The following is a 16,076-nucleotide window of genomic DNA, read 5'->3' as shown; positions in this document are numbered from 1 at the left end:
ATTAACTATATAATTAATATTTTAAATATAAAATTAAAGAATAATATATATAAAAAAGGATAATAATTTATAAAAAGTATTATCTTTTATAATAGTATAATAATAAATACTTAAAATATTAAAAAAAAAAAAGAAAAATATAAAAACCTTTAATAATAGTTATATAAATAAAAGTTTAATTTTAAAACTTATAATAAAAGCTATATTTATAAAAAAAATATTATATATTTTTATAAATTTTATTTAAAAGAAATTACTATTTATAAATATTAATAATATTATAAAGTTATTAAAGTAAATTAAATTAAATAATAATAAAATAATACCTTTAATATTATATATAAAAATATATTTATTTATAATATTATAAATAAAAATTATAAAAAAATTTATATTAATATAATTAAAATTATTAATATAAAAATATTTAAAATAAATATATAATTATTTAATAATATTATTATTATATATATTAATAGTAATTTAAATTATAATTTAATTTTAATTTAAGTAATTAAAAATTTATAAATTTTTATAAAAAAAAATATATATATACTTTATAAATAATAAATGTTTATAAAAATAAAAAATAAAAAATAAATTTATTAAATATAAAACTAATTATTTTTTATTAATTATTAATAAAAAAAAACTTATATAATTTAATTTAATATTTTAAATATATTAAATTATAATATACTTTTTAAATACTTTTGGTTAATTAATAATATCTTTATAATTTAATAAAAAATTAATTAAATTTACTAAAATATTAAAGATATTTTTAAATATTAACTATATTAAAAAAAATAAAAAGATAAAACTATACTATTAAAAAAACTAAAATCCTTTATATAAAATATAAAAATAATAATAAAAAAAATTAAATTTAAAAAAAATAAATTATTAATATTATTATAATATAATAAATAAAAAAATAAAATAAAATATATTTATATTAATAAAATTATAATATAATTTAAAAATAAATTAATAATATTAAATAATATATTAAATAAAATATAAAAAAAAAAATTAAAAAAAATTTAAAAATACTTTTATTTAAATTTTTTATTAATTTAAAAAATATAAAAATAATATTAAATATTAAATTACTATTATATTTATAATAAAATTATATTATTAAGTTAATATATAAAAAATAAGTTAAATTTTATAAAATTTATAACTTTAATAAAAAAAAGCTTAAAATATTAAAAGAATAATTAAATAAATAATTAAAAAAAATTTATATTTAAATATTTAATTTATTAATAAAATATTTTATTATATTTATATTAAAAAAAATAAAAAGCTTTAATTAATTATTAATTACTAATAATTTAATAAAATTATTATTAAAAATTAAATATTACTATTATTAATTTTTAAAATTAAAAATTAATTATTAATTATAAAATAATTTATAATTTTAAATTTAAAAAAAACTTATAACTTTATTAAAATTAAAAAAAAAATAAATAAATAATATTTAAAATATATTATAAACTATTTAAATATTTAATTATACTTTTTAAATTTATTAATATATTAATTATATTTTAATATATAATTAATAAAATCTTTAAAAAATATATTAATAAATTTATTATTATATACTTAAATAATATTCTAATTTACTTTAATATTTTAAAAAAATATATTAAATATATATATTAAATTTTAAAAATTTTATAAATAATTAATTTATTAATAAAATTAAAAAAATATTAATGTTATATATAAAAAGTTAATTTTTTAAAATATATTATTTTTTTAAAATAAATTTTTTAAAATAAATTTAAATAAACTTTATTAAAATAATAACTATTAAAAAATAAAAAGTTTTTAAAATAATAAAAAAAATTTAAAGTTTTTTTAAATTAATAAATTATTATTAATAGTTTATTAAAAACTATAGTAAAGTTATTATCTTTTTTATAAATATTTATTTTTTTTTAAAAAATTTTTTTTTTAATAAACTATAATTAGTTATTATTATTTTAATATAAGTATAAATAAAATCTTTTATATTATATAATAAAAAACATATTTATTTTTTAACCTTTACTTTATATTAAACATAAAGATTAGGATATTACACTTATTAATATTTTATTATAGAATACTAAAATAAATTTATCTTTTAGGAATAATTAACTTATATTAATATATAAGACTCTGTGTATCATAGGTTATAACATAAGTTTAAAGATTGTATATTTCCGCTGGGTTAGGTAGTTAATTAAGTTAATTAATATAACCAACTTAACATCGTTATTATATTCGATTAGTTGATTAGTAAGTATATACTACGTTAAGTATAGTTGGGTTGGTTAACATCAACTAGATTGACAATTTTATAATTGAGGTTGAGTTGATCGCCACCCTGGATTATTTAGTTAGCAAGCCAAAAAGCCAAAACAGGAGATGATTAATAAAGGATTTCACTGATCTAGAATAAAAATAACCCATTACTCATAATTCAGTACAGCTTTTACTTTATAAATGCATAAGAAAATATAAGACTAGCTAGATCTCTATAACAGCGATGTAGAGTAGTTATAACGATAGTAACAATGTAACGTCTTGTAATAGTCCCAACGTAAGCCATAGCTACTAGGTACTATCTATAGATGGGCAACATCATTGGCCAAACGTGGAAAAAGACTCTGCGCATTCTTGTAGTTGATCTTGTCGCGGATTTCTGCCGACAACTCAAAAGTCTCCAAGTCCTCGAGAAAAGCCGGATAGGCTGGGGCTGGCGCATATGGAAAGTCGCTCTGTTAGTCGTCCAATTAGCAAACAGAATCAATTTGCAGGCAAAGTTTCTGTTTGGACGGGGATGGATGTAACTCCTACTGACACCAAAGAGAATGTGCTCATGAGGGACTGTATCCAACAGCGTTCTCAACACCTGCGGCGAGCATGACAGGGCAACATCGTGGTAGAACTTGCGGAATGTCTTTGTGGCCTCCTCGTAGTTTGTGCCAACCTTCCAGTTTGCGGCCAGATCCGGCGTCTTCCTTAGCGGAGTAGAGAGGCGTGTGATGATATATGGCAGCGTTCCTCCGGCGTGACTGAGAATAATCTTGACGTCTGGAAACTTGTCCAGCGTCCGACTCATAATCATGTCCATGGCTGTGCGCGTTGTTTCGTGAGGATAGTCTATCATGGGTTGCAGCAATTGGGGATTAACTAGATTAGTATCCACAGGGTGTGTTGGGTGGATAAAGACCACGGCGCGTCGACGGTTGAGTTCTGCCCATACAGGTTCCAGGTCACGATGTCCGAGGTATATATTGCTAGGGCCATAGCGTGTGAAGAGAGTCACTCCATCGGCTTGGAGCCGGTCAAAGGCATAAGAGATCTCCTCAATCGCGCCTGTCGTGTTCCGGATGTCGGGAAGCGAGGCAAAGAAGCCGAATGAGCCTGGATCGCCATCTCGTAGCTTGGCTGCATACTCGTTCAGGTTGCGGGCCAAGTCCTTTTGCTTCTTTGGGTCCTGCACGATGCAAGCTCCCGGAGCGGTGACCGAGAGGATGGCGGTCTGGATACCCATTCGTCCCATGAGCAGTTTTGACCCCGTGGCTGACCATGATGGTGTCGGCCAGCCACTTGGATCACCTAATCTTATGGTCAGAAAACTTGCTGATATGTGTTGGGCTATGATACCAAGATGGCGACACACCTCCATTTTGCCGAACAGCTGCACAGGCGTCAGTTAGCTCATCAGCTCCTTGGGATTATGCAATGGGGGTGGAGGTGGACCTTTAGAATAAAAGCTTGGCACCATGTGGTGATGGGTGTCGATCTTGTTGACTGGTGGTTGGCCTGGCCATCCGAATGTCTTCTCTACTGCCCAGTCGTGAGCCTGGTCTTTCAAAGATGTCATTCCGGCAAGTAGATTATGCGCAAATACGAGGGGTCTCATTGCGAGGGACTGGTCTTCCGCATCTAAAGTCAACGGCTCCCTGATTTGTTTTGGTTGACTCTCCGCACGTCAAGTTTAAATCAATAGAATTGGGCGACCAGGTTGGAGCCCATGACGATAAATTTGACCGTAGGACTCCGTACTAGTTGAACGCCTTCCAATGTCTAGGAGTCCGGGGTTGCCGTTGCACCGGGACCGTCCCGGGGTGGTCGGATTTGGTTCCGCATTGACACACAGCAAATTACTATACGGGATGCAGCCGACCGGGAGTCTTCCGATGTCCCCTCCATACTCCCCGAGGACTAGTCTAATGTACTCCGTACGGCAGAGGGAAAGCAAGCATCTGATATGGCTACCTCACTGGCCCACCACGCATTTGGTCGCATAACACATTCTTGAGTAGCGAGGCAGTGAGGAAATATGGGAGATGAGGTGCTCTGCTGCTTCCAGGCCTCCACCTCTACTTGATTCAATTTCCGCTTGAAGCGCGGAAATAGCAATCAGGTACCCTATTCTGTCTTGCTATGTGCTGTCATGACGAGTCCAACCAGACCTCGGACAAGAGACGTTAAAGTGTCTGGTCCAAGTCTGGGGGTAAGCCGAGCCACCAGAGAATGTCTGGTGTGCCCCCAGATTTGGGGTCTTGTGGGGATTAGTGGATGGATGGCGCTCCAGCAATGCTGATGCGGAATTGACCTAGACATGGACTGGCATGGACTAGGCATGGACTAGACGGACCGACCAGACACTTGGATAGATGGAGACGGCCAAATATATTCGCACATTTGGCACGTTGAGTACTCGCGGCATTTGTGGCGGAATCAATACCTGCTGCATGAAGCGAAGACGGAGAGTCTCATCACCACAAATAAGCCTTGAGGCTATGACGTCCAGTGTCACTGAACGGCCGCGTCGCCGCAAAATTGCGCTCGCGTGAGTTTTCATACGTGCAGAAGCTCGCCGTAGTGGAGTGCTCCCTTAGGTTGACATGAGAAACAGCTGTGAACCCTGCCGTGACCGCAAAAGCCGCTGTGATGGTGGCACGCCAATATGCTCGGGATGCCAGCGTCGCGGCTTAGCTCTAGATTTGTGTGTCTACAAGGTCGACAATGCTCGAACTGCCAGCAACGAGGCGTGCGTTTTCCCCCTCTCCCACTGTTTCTGAAGAGAGAGGGTGTATTATACGGCGGAATCAAGACATTAACTCCCAACCAGATACATTCGCGCTCTCCATGAGCGCATTCGCTCCCTGGAGAACGCTTGCAAGGGCAGCAGCATATCAGCGCATCCTTTTGGGTCCGATGGTGACCTGTCGAGCTTCGACGCGGTGCGGGAAGATCACCAGCTGCCCCAGGGCGATTGTGCGACCAGCAAGTCAAAGGATGCCCCCATGAATATGCAGCACCAGGTTATAGAACGGGACGACCGGCCAGCAAATTCCACTGGGGCGGCAGACCAAAGGGAAGATGCAAATGGGGCTTTGTCCCCAGTCACAACTCGAAGTTCTTGCCAAGATTCCACTCATCTTCCTCTCGATATGCTGCCACTGGCACCGGCCGACCATATTGACTCGTCCGATGACTCCAACCCTGTTACAGCCATGGGCACTATATCCGCAACGGATGACCATGTCAATTCAGCCCTCAAGGGAACCAACGAGTTTTACGGCAGTTCTTCTGCTGCTTTCTTTATCAAGGAGACGTACGGCTCTATGGGAACCGCCACAGCTGGCTTACGCGGCATGCCTCCAAGAAGCGGATTCGAGGGCGGCCAGTCTGCCAATCTTCTAAGTGCTACGCACACTTTTCACTTCTCGCTGCCACCGCGCTTTGTGGCGGATCAGCTGCTGGATGAGTTCTGGCGGCGGGTATACTACCTATATCCCATGTTTCACCGACCCACGTTTGAGAGTGCATATCACAGTCTATGGGAGGCTCACCGGGAGACAGATTCGACAGCTCCGGCATCAAGTGGCGAGCTGGGGCTTGGAGGATCACCAGGTGCAGGTCCAGGCAGCATCGTCTTCCATTGCGCCTTGAACACAATATTTGCATTGGGTTGCTCGTTCCTGGACGCTCCAGCCTCGGAAAAGTCCAACGCAATCCAGGTGTACTTTCTGAGAGCCAAGCACTTTATTGGGCTCGACTTTCTCGATATGAATAACATCGGCGTGGTACAGTCTCTGCTTTTGATGACACTCTTTCTCCAGTCTACGTCATTTGCAAGCCGTTGCTGGAATGCGGTAGGAATAGCCTGTCGTGTTGCTCAAGGGCTTGGGCTTCACGCTGAGCCTGATGTAGCCAGCCGAAGTCCCCTTGAGAGAGAGATACGAAGGAGGACCTGGCACTGCTGCCTCGTCCTAGATAGGTTAGTTTTGCTAAATGAGCTTCAACCATTCTTACCCTGGGGGGCGGCTGCGAATATAACGGAAGCTAACTTGATTTGCTAGGCTTGTGAGCATGACATTCGGCCGTCCTACCATGACGGCGCACTTGTCCAATCTAGAGCTCCCGTCTTCCATGGATTACGACTCAAGTAATGGCGAAGATGGCATTGGTGGCAACCAAAATGCTGAAGTGTCGAGATATCTTTTCAATGTCGAGCATATTCGGCTTTGCAACATCTTGGGCGAAATTTTATTCCAAGTCTTTCAACCCTCTGATGGGCCATTGTCCGCAAAGCAGTCCAATGGCAGACCTAATGAGGGGCATCACGGACTCGACGTCATTCTAAATTTAGATGCACAGCTCTCGGAATATGTGAAGACGGTCCACCCGGCCTTGTCGTGGGTGTACCCGCGCGCAGTCACCTCCGTGAAGCCCGAGATCAAATCGGTTCTTGAAATGCAACGAAACGCGCTCCATGTCAGGTGAGCTTCAATTTATTATTCATTCACATTAAGACTCTTGCAGCCTAACAATATTGAAAAAAAAAAAAGATTCCTATATTTTAGATTGATGCTACACCGGCCAACGTTGACGAATGTATGCATCACCTCTGGCGTGGAAGAACTTGACTCCTCACTACCGTACGACGCGCGCCAGACTTTGTACAAGTCCTGCGCTATCGAGAGTGCCAAGATATGCATTCAAAGCGCAATGCAGCTTTTGGAGGCGATGGCACGGACTTGTGCCACTTCCACATCAACCGGGTGGTGGTGGACTGGATTATGTGAGTGGAAAAGAAGTTCGCAGATTAGTTGTCTGCTCATGTCGGATTCATCTACACTAGCTAACCATCAACAGATACCAGCACCGCCGGTTTGGTGCTGCTAATTGGACGTTCTAACCCTCTGCTGGAAGCGTCTATGGGCCGTCAAGCAATGGAACAGTCGTGGCGTGCTTGTCAGGCTATTCTGAACGAGCTATCATCCTCCAGCCCATCTGCTCAGAGGTCCATCAAGCTATTGCAGGCTCTCAACGCCAAGCTCACATCCCGGACCGAACGGGGCCATGCAGTTCCACTGGAAGCAGATCGGACTGAGAAACAGCATGCTATCCCCACCGGCATACAGCCAGACCGTTGTGCGGCTCGGGTTCATGTTGCCACTGAGCCCGAGGCACAGAATAATCAGTTCGCCACTGGCTGGCATCCCCCAGGCTGCGTGTTGCCTGGTCTACAGGCTGACAAGGTTCCAAATTTTGACATGGAGGACTCATTCGTCAATTGGGACCAGGCCATGGATTTCATGACAGATGCACCTGGCTTCCTGTAAATCTATCCCTCATCTCGGACTCCATGGACTAACTGGGCTTGCTTGTACCACCTAAGCAGTCTTCAAAGTGGTCCACTCCTTGCAGTTATCGAGATAGAGTAACTAAAGTCGGACAGATGCTCACGGCATTGTAAAATATGGCTGCAGGCGCAGCTTGCTGGGACGGTGTTCAAAAACACAGGACCAGACGTGAAAGCGAGAGATTCAGCCAACAGTAATATTGGCCTTGTATATAAATCAAGCAACCTAGTATAGAGCAGGTAGAAAAAGTATCCTTTCATACGGAAGATGATACAGAGCCGGTACAAATGCGGATTGGGAATTAGTTCTGCTGAGACATTGAAAAACAGCTCTACCACGAATCCATAACCATTTCTCCTCATGGATTCTGCCCATCATGATGATTTATAGGTTGTTTGGCCCTGTTCGTTTGTCAGTCATCTAGTTCTACACTGTTCCATAGTAGTTAGAACCTACGCTGAAGCTCCAGTCACTCCAAGTAGGAAACACGCTTCTGTACCAGAAATGCCCTTGGGACCAAGGATAGCTCATTGCGTTCCACTTCTTGCCCTCCTCACCATCTCTCACGTACCAGCTTTTACATCCAGAGAACCAAACCGTCTTCTGCAGGTCAGCTTGAATGCGATCGACATATCTGTGTTCGGCCTCAATCTTGAGATCAACCACGCTCGACTTCCCATCAAGGACTGGCTTAAGAATTCGCAACGCAAAGTTGACGGAATTCTCCGCAGCCATAATGGCAGATGTATGACCAGTAGCCGCATTAGGACCTATCGTAGCTCTCAGTTAGTTTTGCGTAGGTCGATGCGTTTCTTGGGAGCCGTCTCATATCATCCTTACCTAGAAGAACAAAAAAGTTGGGAAAGCCACTTAGCGCGGAACAATTGTATGCCTCTGCTCCCCCAAAGCGATCCCAGTGGTCCTTGATAGTCTCGCCCTGGCGACCGACGACCTCTATATTGCCAAGAAAGCGGTTGGTCACATAACCATTTGCCAGAACAACAACGTCGGCGGGGATAATCTTGTCCTTATTGGTGCGAACGCCGTTTGGCAGAATCTCCACTGCTTCCTCGTTTGTTAGTGTCAGATTCTTGGCATGGAGGCTCTCCAGATAACCGGAATCAAAAATTCGACGCTTGCAGCCAATTTCAAAATCGGGAACAAGCAAGTCGTGATACTTGGCCGGGGCTGTCTTGCGCATATACGCTTCTGCTATCCTGCGTCTCGACTGTCGGAACCTGGCTCCCGCCTTGGTCATAGGAAAGCCTCGGAGTTCGTTTTCCGCGGCCAAAAAGATGATGAAGCGGAAAGCTAGCAAGGCGCCAGGAAACCAGGTGAGGAAGAATTTGAACCAGGCTGGGAATGGCTGGTCGATGGGGGGCAGGACCCAGTGCTTGGAGCGTATGATCTGAGTTAGATGCTTGGTCTTGCCAACGATGCTTGGCACAATTTGAGCCGCAGTGCAACCGTTCCCAAAGACGACGACATTCTTGTCGGTGAGATCGATGTCGTGACGCCAGCGTGAGGCGTGGAATATGGGACCTTTGAACGACCCAACGCCTGGAACGCCGAGGTCTCTAGGTGTGACAAGCTGGCCACTGGCACAGAAGAGAAATTGGGATTCGTGCTTGTAGACGCTGTCCGTCGCGAGGTGTCGGATATGAAGCTGCCATCGACTGCGTTCTTCAATCCACTCACAGCGTTCCACATTGACGCCGAAGCTCATTTTTCTCGGAAGGCTGTACTTGGTGGCGACGCGATTTAGATAGGCCCATAGCTCGTCTGTCGATGGCAACATGCGACTCCATGTCGGATTTGGCTCGAAAGAGAAACTGTAAAGGGCGCTAGGCACGTCACAAGCACAGCCTACATACGAATCATGTTCAGCTCTGAAGACCATGGTCCACTCGGAAGAAAGCAAATTCCAACACGAGGGTATTACCTGGGTATTTATTGACGAACCAAGTTCCTCCTAGCTGCTTGTGCTTTTCGAAGAAGCAAATATCAGTTATTCCGTACCATCTCTTCAAGGTTGCACCCAGGGCAATGGCTGAGAATCCGGTTCCAATGCAGGCAAACTGGCTGTAGCTGGGTTCCTGGTCCGTCTCGTTTACTTGTGCCATCTTAAGCTGAGACAGCAGATGTTGGCTCGATTGTCAGAGATTCGAGGTGTATGCATAGAATACAATTAAATGACAAACATCGCGTACCAAGTCAGCGAGGTGGGAGGATTGACTATCTAGTTTATTTGTTAATGCGCTTATAGGCAGGTACAATAAATATGTGAGCGGATTGGGACCGGATTGGGACCGAAATGTAAGTCGGATTCATCCCGGGGCAGCTGGGCAATATCGGCCCGTGGGCACATATACAGGACCCACAGGAACCCCCGACGTCCAGGCAGGGACTTTCCCGAGTTGGAGGGTTGCTCCCGATAGTGTCAGGTCTGCCGAATCAAGTATGGGGTCAATAAGGATATGCTAGGCTCATGTGAACGATTCCGAAGTGATTACGACTCATTTCGGAGGGTTCTTTCGTCTGGACCGGTTCCGCAACCTTGGAAACCTGCCACTTAATATCAAAGCTTTTGCAAGTTCGATATCTGTGGTACGGCAATCTTCCCGCAATTTCAAGTCTACAGCAGTCTATGTGATGATTTAGAAGCCTGCTCATGGAAGCACTGTACATAAGATTTATGACGACATATAGACCACGAAGTACACCAAGCATATACCAGCTTATTCAATTGTATTTTAACCTTGATTCCATTGGTAAGAAAGTCGAGTTTGTATGTAAATAAGTAGGAAGCAAACAGAGAGTCGCCCTACGCCGTCTGAATAAAAGCGAGGACCAACTGAACGAGTGAAGCAGCAGACACCCACTGAGCTACCAGACCGCGTTCGCCTCGAACTAGCCTAGCCATCCTTGGTAGTAGCTTTCTGTCAAAGCTTTGTTTAGTTTTCTGTAGCTCCGGCTTGACCTAGTCTTCCTGTCTTCGGGTCAATTCTCTGACGCCCTTTGAAATCCACACCTAGATTATTCGACCCATTCCTAATAATACGGAAGAACCAATCCGGACCGCCTTTCTGCGCAAACACATCAGCGACACTGTGTAAAAGAGCTGAAGACCAGGGGACATTACCAAAATTGCAACATAGCGCATGATTCCCGGCAGGTAAATGGTCCTTCCAAGGCCGCTGTACAGCGTATCCACGATGCTGTCGGCCACGGTTTCAACGTGCATAAGCGGAAACAAAAAGTTTGACTGGTGTGTTTCTCCCTTGAAAAGAGGCGTCCGAACAAAGCTTAAGATGGCCAGAGACAGCCGCACCTTTGGTGCTCCGTGCACGTCCTTGAGCTCTAGTTGCAGTGCCTATGTATATTGAAGAACCTAGTTAGCACACGTTGCCATCCTCAAGGGTCTCATTTAGCGGTTTCGAAAATTCACCTCGTGTAATGCAACTAGACCAGCCTTTGTGGCAGCATAGTCAGCAACTCTTGCTGGCGGTATCAGGGCGCTCATCGAGCTGATATTGACAATGTGCCCATGGTTGCGGCTGACCATCTGTGGTATGAACTCCTTGATGAGAAGAAATGGCGCCACAAGATTCGTCCGAATTGTGACCTCAACGTCCATGTAGCTGCCATCCATGACCGTGAATCCACGGCTTAACCCGGCATTGTTCACCAACACCGTGGGATGGCCGACTTCGTCTCGAATTCTCTGAGTTATGGTACTGATGTTGGATGAATTGCTTAGATCGACTTGGTAGTAGTGGACCTTGCTTTTTGCTGGTGCCGCCCACGTCATCGGGACATAGTCGAGGATGACGATTGTCGTTTGGATATTCTTTGCGAGAAGTTGGCGGGCGACGTGCTCACCAATGCCACTGCTTCCGCCAGTGATTACCACAATCTCCGAATTCCAGTCCCAATCCGATGCCCGTACCCAGTTGTTTGCAAAACCATCATTCAGATAATCGTTGAGCGACAGTGTGACACTCAGCGCCGCCAGCAGGTAGGCAACCACGAGTGCCGTACTGGAGGCTTCAGCATGAACGTATTCGAAGAGTCTGGTTCGAGCGGGCTGCCACGACAGTCCTATTGCAATGGGCAGCGCAATGAATGGGCTAAGTAAGCTGTTTCTTAAGGTCCTTGTAATGAGGTCTAGCGTGATGCCTTCCCTGGAGTGTGCCATCTTTCCCGTGTACTAATGTCAATTGCGAAAGAAAGGCACTATGAACAGTCGCACGTGCAAGTGATACTCTGACCTCGTGCATGTTGTAGAAGACATCGGAACAAGTGAATTTAAACTGTCATCATCCCCGCGGGCGAAAACCGGGTACTGTTAGACACTCTATTGTCTCCGGGATCATTCCGACCAATCACAACCCCTCGCATTTGACATGAATTGATACATAGTCCAAGAGTTTGACTACGAACCGAGGCAAATCCATGGCAGAAAACTTTCTGTATAGGTTGCTCAACTGGAATCCAGATCGAAACCCTGCGTTGTTTTACAGGGACTGTTCAGAGACGAGTCTGCTTATACTATAGCCTCGACACGCTTGTCTGTTGAGTATTCATTTCACTACAAGCTAGACGGTTGAAGTTTTACCTGCTAGTAGAGGTCTTCTGCTAGTAGAGGTCTTCTACTCCTTAGTTAGGCGTAGTCTCGGCTCAAAATGGTATGACGCTAGGTGATTTCTATTCTTACGAAGCTACTGACCACAACAGGAGACTTCGGTACGAAAACAGCTGCCCCTTGGCAGCAAAATATCACTGTTGATCTGGATGGTGTTTGTTGGTATGCCGGTGTTCTGACTTCTTGTGCTGCGCTACCGCTGATTTGAACCCTAAGCACCGGTGCAGGTCATATTCAACATCACCCGCTGCGTTGCGATTGCGAGGTCCCGACACCTACCTTTGCGATTTTACTTCACATGTGGTCTGCTTCGAGTCGTGCTCAACAAACTCACAGGGCGTCAGCTTCAATTCCTGCTTCCCGGATCTACTGAGTGCTACCAAAAATGGATCGCGGAAAGCAGGACCGAGTTGGGCAATGGTAGAAACGTGGCGGCTGTGGCAAATCTCAGAGAACGCATCGAAATGCTCCCGGTCAAATCATCTTCCATCATGTGGCTGGGCGACCCTTCCACAGCGGACAAGGTTGTCTTATTCTTCCACGGAGGGGGATACAAAGCACCCATGTCGGCCGGTCACCTAGAATGGTGTCTGCAAGCTTACATCTATGCCGGTCCTACACTGAAGGTTGCGGTTGCCCTGTTACGATACGCTCTTGCTCCGGAAGCGGCATATCCGGTGCAACTGTCGCAGGCAAGCAGCGCACTCTCGCACGTACTACAGGCCGGTTTCAGACCATCGGATATAATTATTGGTGGAGATTCTGCCGGCGGCAATCTAACATTACAATTACTTGGTCACTTGCTGCACTGTCATCCCAAGGTTGAAGGGGTGCAAATTGACGAACCGTTGCTAGGAGTCTTCCTGGTATCACCCTTTTTAAGCGCTCGCACTGATACCGCTTCATTCAGGGAAAACAATTACATCGACATGCTTTCTGCACACTCGGTCTCACTTGCCGTTGCAGATGTATTTGAGGGTACAGACTACGAGACGGAGCTCCTAGATGGGAAAGGCTGGGCTCTCCCGACTGATATAGACGGGCCCTGGTTTGATGGTGTTTCACGGATATGTAGAAATCTGTATGTTACGGTGGGCCAACATGAAGTTTTGAGAGATCATGGCGTTGAATTTGCTGAAAGTATTGCGCTTCGCAACCCAGACCTGGACGTACGTTTGGAGATTGCGGAGAAGGAGGGTCATGATTTTATTTTGCTGGAAGGGAATAGCAAGATTGTTGGAGATGCCACGACACGAATGAGGACATGGCTCAACTCAATTATATCCTAGACACTTTATTATCTGATATGTTAAAGAAATTAGCGGGTTCATGAATTGGTGAGAATGTTATTGCAAACTTCAAGTAGTATATCGCATTAGAGCCCATGGTATTACCATGAATCTGACAGCAGCGGAACTTTCTTTGTGTGGTTTTGGCATACTTGGGGACAGTTCAGTGACTGAAGCTAGTTAATTGCATATATCCAAAAGATACTACATATCTACTGGATCGTGAGGATGATGATCTTCGTGATTGGCCATGATTCCCAGCTACGAGGACTTTCTTCAGGCCTACCATTCAATCTATCCGCGGTGTTCAGGCGCACACATCTGTATCCCGCTTTGGTTGTAGTCGTAAAAAGGTAGATTCACTTCCAGCATTCACAAAATGTCCCGTGCCAACTTTGCATCTTCCAACACTCCAGCCCTGGTAGCTTCATCAATGATAAGTTGCCTGTATGTTTCGTGTCGCAAAGTCACTTTGACAGGAAATGGCTCATCTGTAGACTCCAAATTGAGGAACTTGGGGTTATATGGACCATTCTGGGAGAAAATGTTAGAGACAAGTCTACATCCAAGTTTCTACAGGAGATTCTTACGGGTTGAAAATCAAAACACTGTATCAGCCTGGCGATATTCAAAAACAGGCTTCTCTGTGCTAGTCGGTAGCCGATGCAAATCCGACGGCCACCGCCAAACTGCCAGAGTCCATGGGTAATATCTGTCTCATGTCCATCCATCCAACGTTCGGGAATGAACTCATCAGGGTTCTCGCACTCGTTACCCACCACAACTTCGTTTATGACAAAACCGACGCCGGCTGGAAAATGATAGCCTTCGAAATCAATGTCTTCGGATGAGGTGTGGTCAGGAGTGAGGATAAATATCGGCTTCCACCGGAGAACCTCCTTGGACATGGCGCAAATATATCGCAGGTCATCCATGTCATCCAGAGTAGGATACCTAGAATCGTTGCCAGTCCCGCAGACACGGTCAATTTCGTCTCTTGCTTTCTTGAACCCATGGGGATATTCCAGAGACGCCATAATCATAATATTGAGTGCTTCGCGGGTTGTGTCGCTTCCAGCTTCAATGAGTTGCAGAGCCAGATACATGGCGTCTTCATCGTCACCGGAGTACTTTGTGTCGGGATGTAATAGAACGTCGCGTACGAATGACGGTGGCGCTGTTCCATCTTCTATTTGTTTTCGTACCGGATACCACCATGATTTGTAAACGTTGTTATTCCACTCGGCTAACTGATCCCAATGAGGACGCCAGACTTGAAGGAACCTAGGGAGCCGAGCTAATTCTGGGAACCAGTCGATGATACTGCTTCCGATGCTACCCACAAAATATGTCACAACGTCCTGCAAATCTGACAGCTCCTTAGTAGATTTGACCAGGCGCTCTCCTAACGCAATTCGATGGACCACGGAGTTAGCATAGCGGTAGTTGTGCTTGTACCATCGCTTAGGCTGAAATAGATATTCTGCAAGCATTTGAGCACTTTCTTGTTGTTGCCACTCCCCGTACTGCTTTAGTGCTGTTCCGTTGAGCAGATTATGCATCACTCTGCGAGGTTCTTTCCATTGTTCCTGCGGAAGGAGCAGAGACCGACGATGGTGGCTCACAATGCCGCTGGCGATGGGCATGGGAGAACGTGTATTTGTAGCGTTTCCTCTCTTTGCGATGATTTCTGACACAACTCTTTTGCTATTGAGCAAGATCCAGGTCTTGGAACCGAGATGAAGTGTAGTCATTTCACCAAACTTGGCCAGATCTTTTAGCTACGTACAGTTAGTGTCCATATTGTTCAAAGGAATAGTGTCAAAATTTACCTCTTGACAATCAGGGTCCTCTCTGATGTTCTTGAGAGTAAGGAGATGTCCGAATAATGGAACCCCTGCTGGACCGGCCGGCAGACGTGGTTTGATTCCTCTCTGTCCCTTCCGCTTTCCCACCGGTTTGAAGTATTCGGCCAAACTAAGCCATATTAGGAATAATATCGTTACCAGGCAGGAACTGTAAAAAAGCAGTGGAAATGCATGTTGAAAAGCGTGCAGCTTCTCGAGAACCAGAGACATCATCGTCAACCGTGCTCAACAGGGTGACTAGAATTCAATTGACATTAGTGGTGACAGTTAGAGTTGATTGCATATTTCCTCTAATATTTAAGATTTAGTGGCTCCTGACTCTTGAGTGGACAAGGGCATCATGGAGATCCATGGGCGGGATCTTTCCGGTGGTGGCGTCTACCAACATCCCGCCGCTTGGCCCAAGACTGCACGCCTACTGATGGTCCGTTCCGCTGCGCTCAAACATTCCGTTCGCGTTCTCGCCACTGGTTCAATAAGGTCATCAGGCACGGCCGGAAAGTTTCCGACTGGCATATGAAGGAGGCCAGCTGCGCCGGACTACTCATATAGACTTACCGATTTTCCCCCTTTTCTACCGTCAAGGATCTGTGCGGGAAGATAC

The 16,076-nt window shown here is 43.3% G+C and overlaps 6 protein-coding genes across 6 annotated transcripts; 2 read left to right on the top strand and 4 right to left on the bottom strand.

The window, feature by feature from the left end:
- Positions 1–2,630: 2,630 nt before the first annotated feature.
- TRIVIDRAFT_53462 (uncharacterized protein) lies at positions 2,631–3,895 on the bottom strand (the record flags this gene model as incomplete). Its single annotated transcript, XM_014100649.1, has 3 exons — positions 2,631–2,783; positions 2,867–3,651; positions 3,772–3,895. 3 exons carry the CDS (start codon positions 3,893–3,895, stop codon positions 2,631–2,633), a joined length of 1,062 nt encoding a protein of 353 aa, XP_013956124.1.
- A 1,027-nt stretch (positions 3,896–4,922) lies between these two features.
- Positions 4,923–7,649, top strand: TRIVIDRAFT_151548 (uncharacterized protein; the record flags this gene model as incomplete). Its single annotated transcript, XM_014100648.1, has 6 exons — positions 4,923–5,068; positions 5,150–5,238; positions 5,350–6,301; positions 6,384–6,803; positions 6,873–7,105; positions 7,180–7,649. The coding sequence occupies 6 exons, from the start codon at positions 4,923–4,925 to the stop codon at positions 7,647–7,649; spliced, it is 2,310 nt and encodes a 769-aa protein (XP_013956123.1).
- Positions 7,650–8,096: 447 nt separating this feature from the next.
- On the bottom strand, positions 8,097–9,793 carry TRIVIDRAFT_151523 (uncharacterized protein; the record flags this gene model as incomplete). Its single annotated transcript, XM_014100647.1, has 3 exons — positions 8,097–8,440; positions 8,511–9,536; positions 9,613–9,793. 3 exons carry the CDS (start codon positions 9,791–9,793, stop codon positions 8,097–8,099), a joined length of 1,551 nt encoding a protein of 516 aa, XP_013956122.1.
- An 852-nt stretch (positions 9,794–10,645) lies between these two features.
- Positions 10,646–11,688, bottom strand: TRIVIDRAFT_136631 (uncharacterized protein; the record flags this gene model as incomplete). The annotated part of the gene is made up of 3 exons (XM_014100646.1): positions 10,646–10,756; positions 10,813–11,043; positions 11,119–11,688. Coding segments are annotated over 3 exons (912 nt in total), but the record flags the coding sequence as incomplete, so codon positions are not given.
- An 854-nt stretch (positions 11,689–12,542) lies between these two features.
- On the top strand, positions 12,543–13,604 carry TRIVIDRAFT_53448 (uncharacterized protein; the record flags this gene model as incomplete). The annotated part of the gene is made up of 1 exon (XM_014100645.1): positions 12,543–13,604. A coding segment is annotated over one exon (1,062 nt), but the record flags the coding sequence as incomplete, so codon positions are not given.
- A 372-nt stretch (positions 13,605–13,976) lies between these two features.
- On the bottom strand, positions 13,977–15,645 carry TRIVIDRAFT_201602 (uncharacterized protein; the record flags this gene model as incomplete). The annotated part of the gene is made up of 4 exons (XM_014100644.1): positions 13,977–14,138; positions 14,195–15,385; positions 15,437–15,581; positions 15,611–15,645. 4 exons carry the CDS (start codon positions 15,643–15,645, stop codon positions 13,977–13,979), a joined length of 1,533 nt encoding a protein of 510 aa, XP_013956119.1.
- Positions 15,646–16,076: the final 431 nt, after the last annotated feature.

This window comes from Trichoderma virens, assembly GCF_000170995.1.
Source record: "Trichoderma virens Gv29-8 chromosome Unknown TRIVIscaffold_55, whole genome shotgun sequence".
NCBI lineage: Eukaryota > Fungi > Ascomycota > Sordariomycetes > Hypocreales > Hypocreaceae > Trichoderma > Trichoderma virens.
This window is presented reverse-complemented; position numbering and strand designations above follow the sequence as displayed.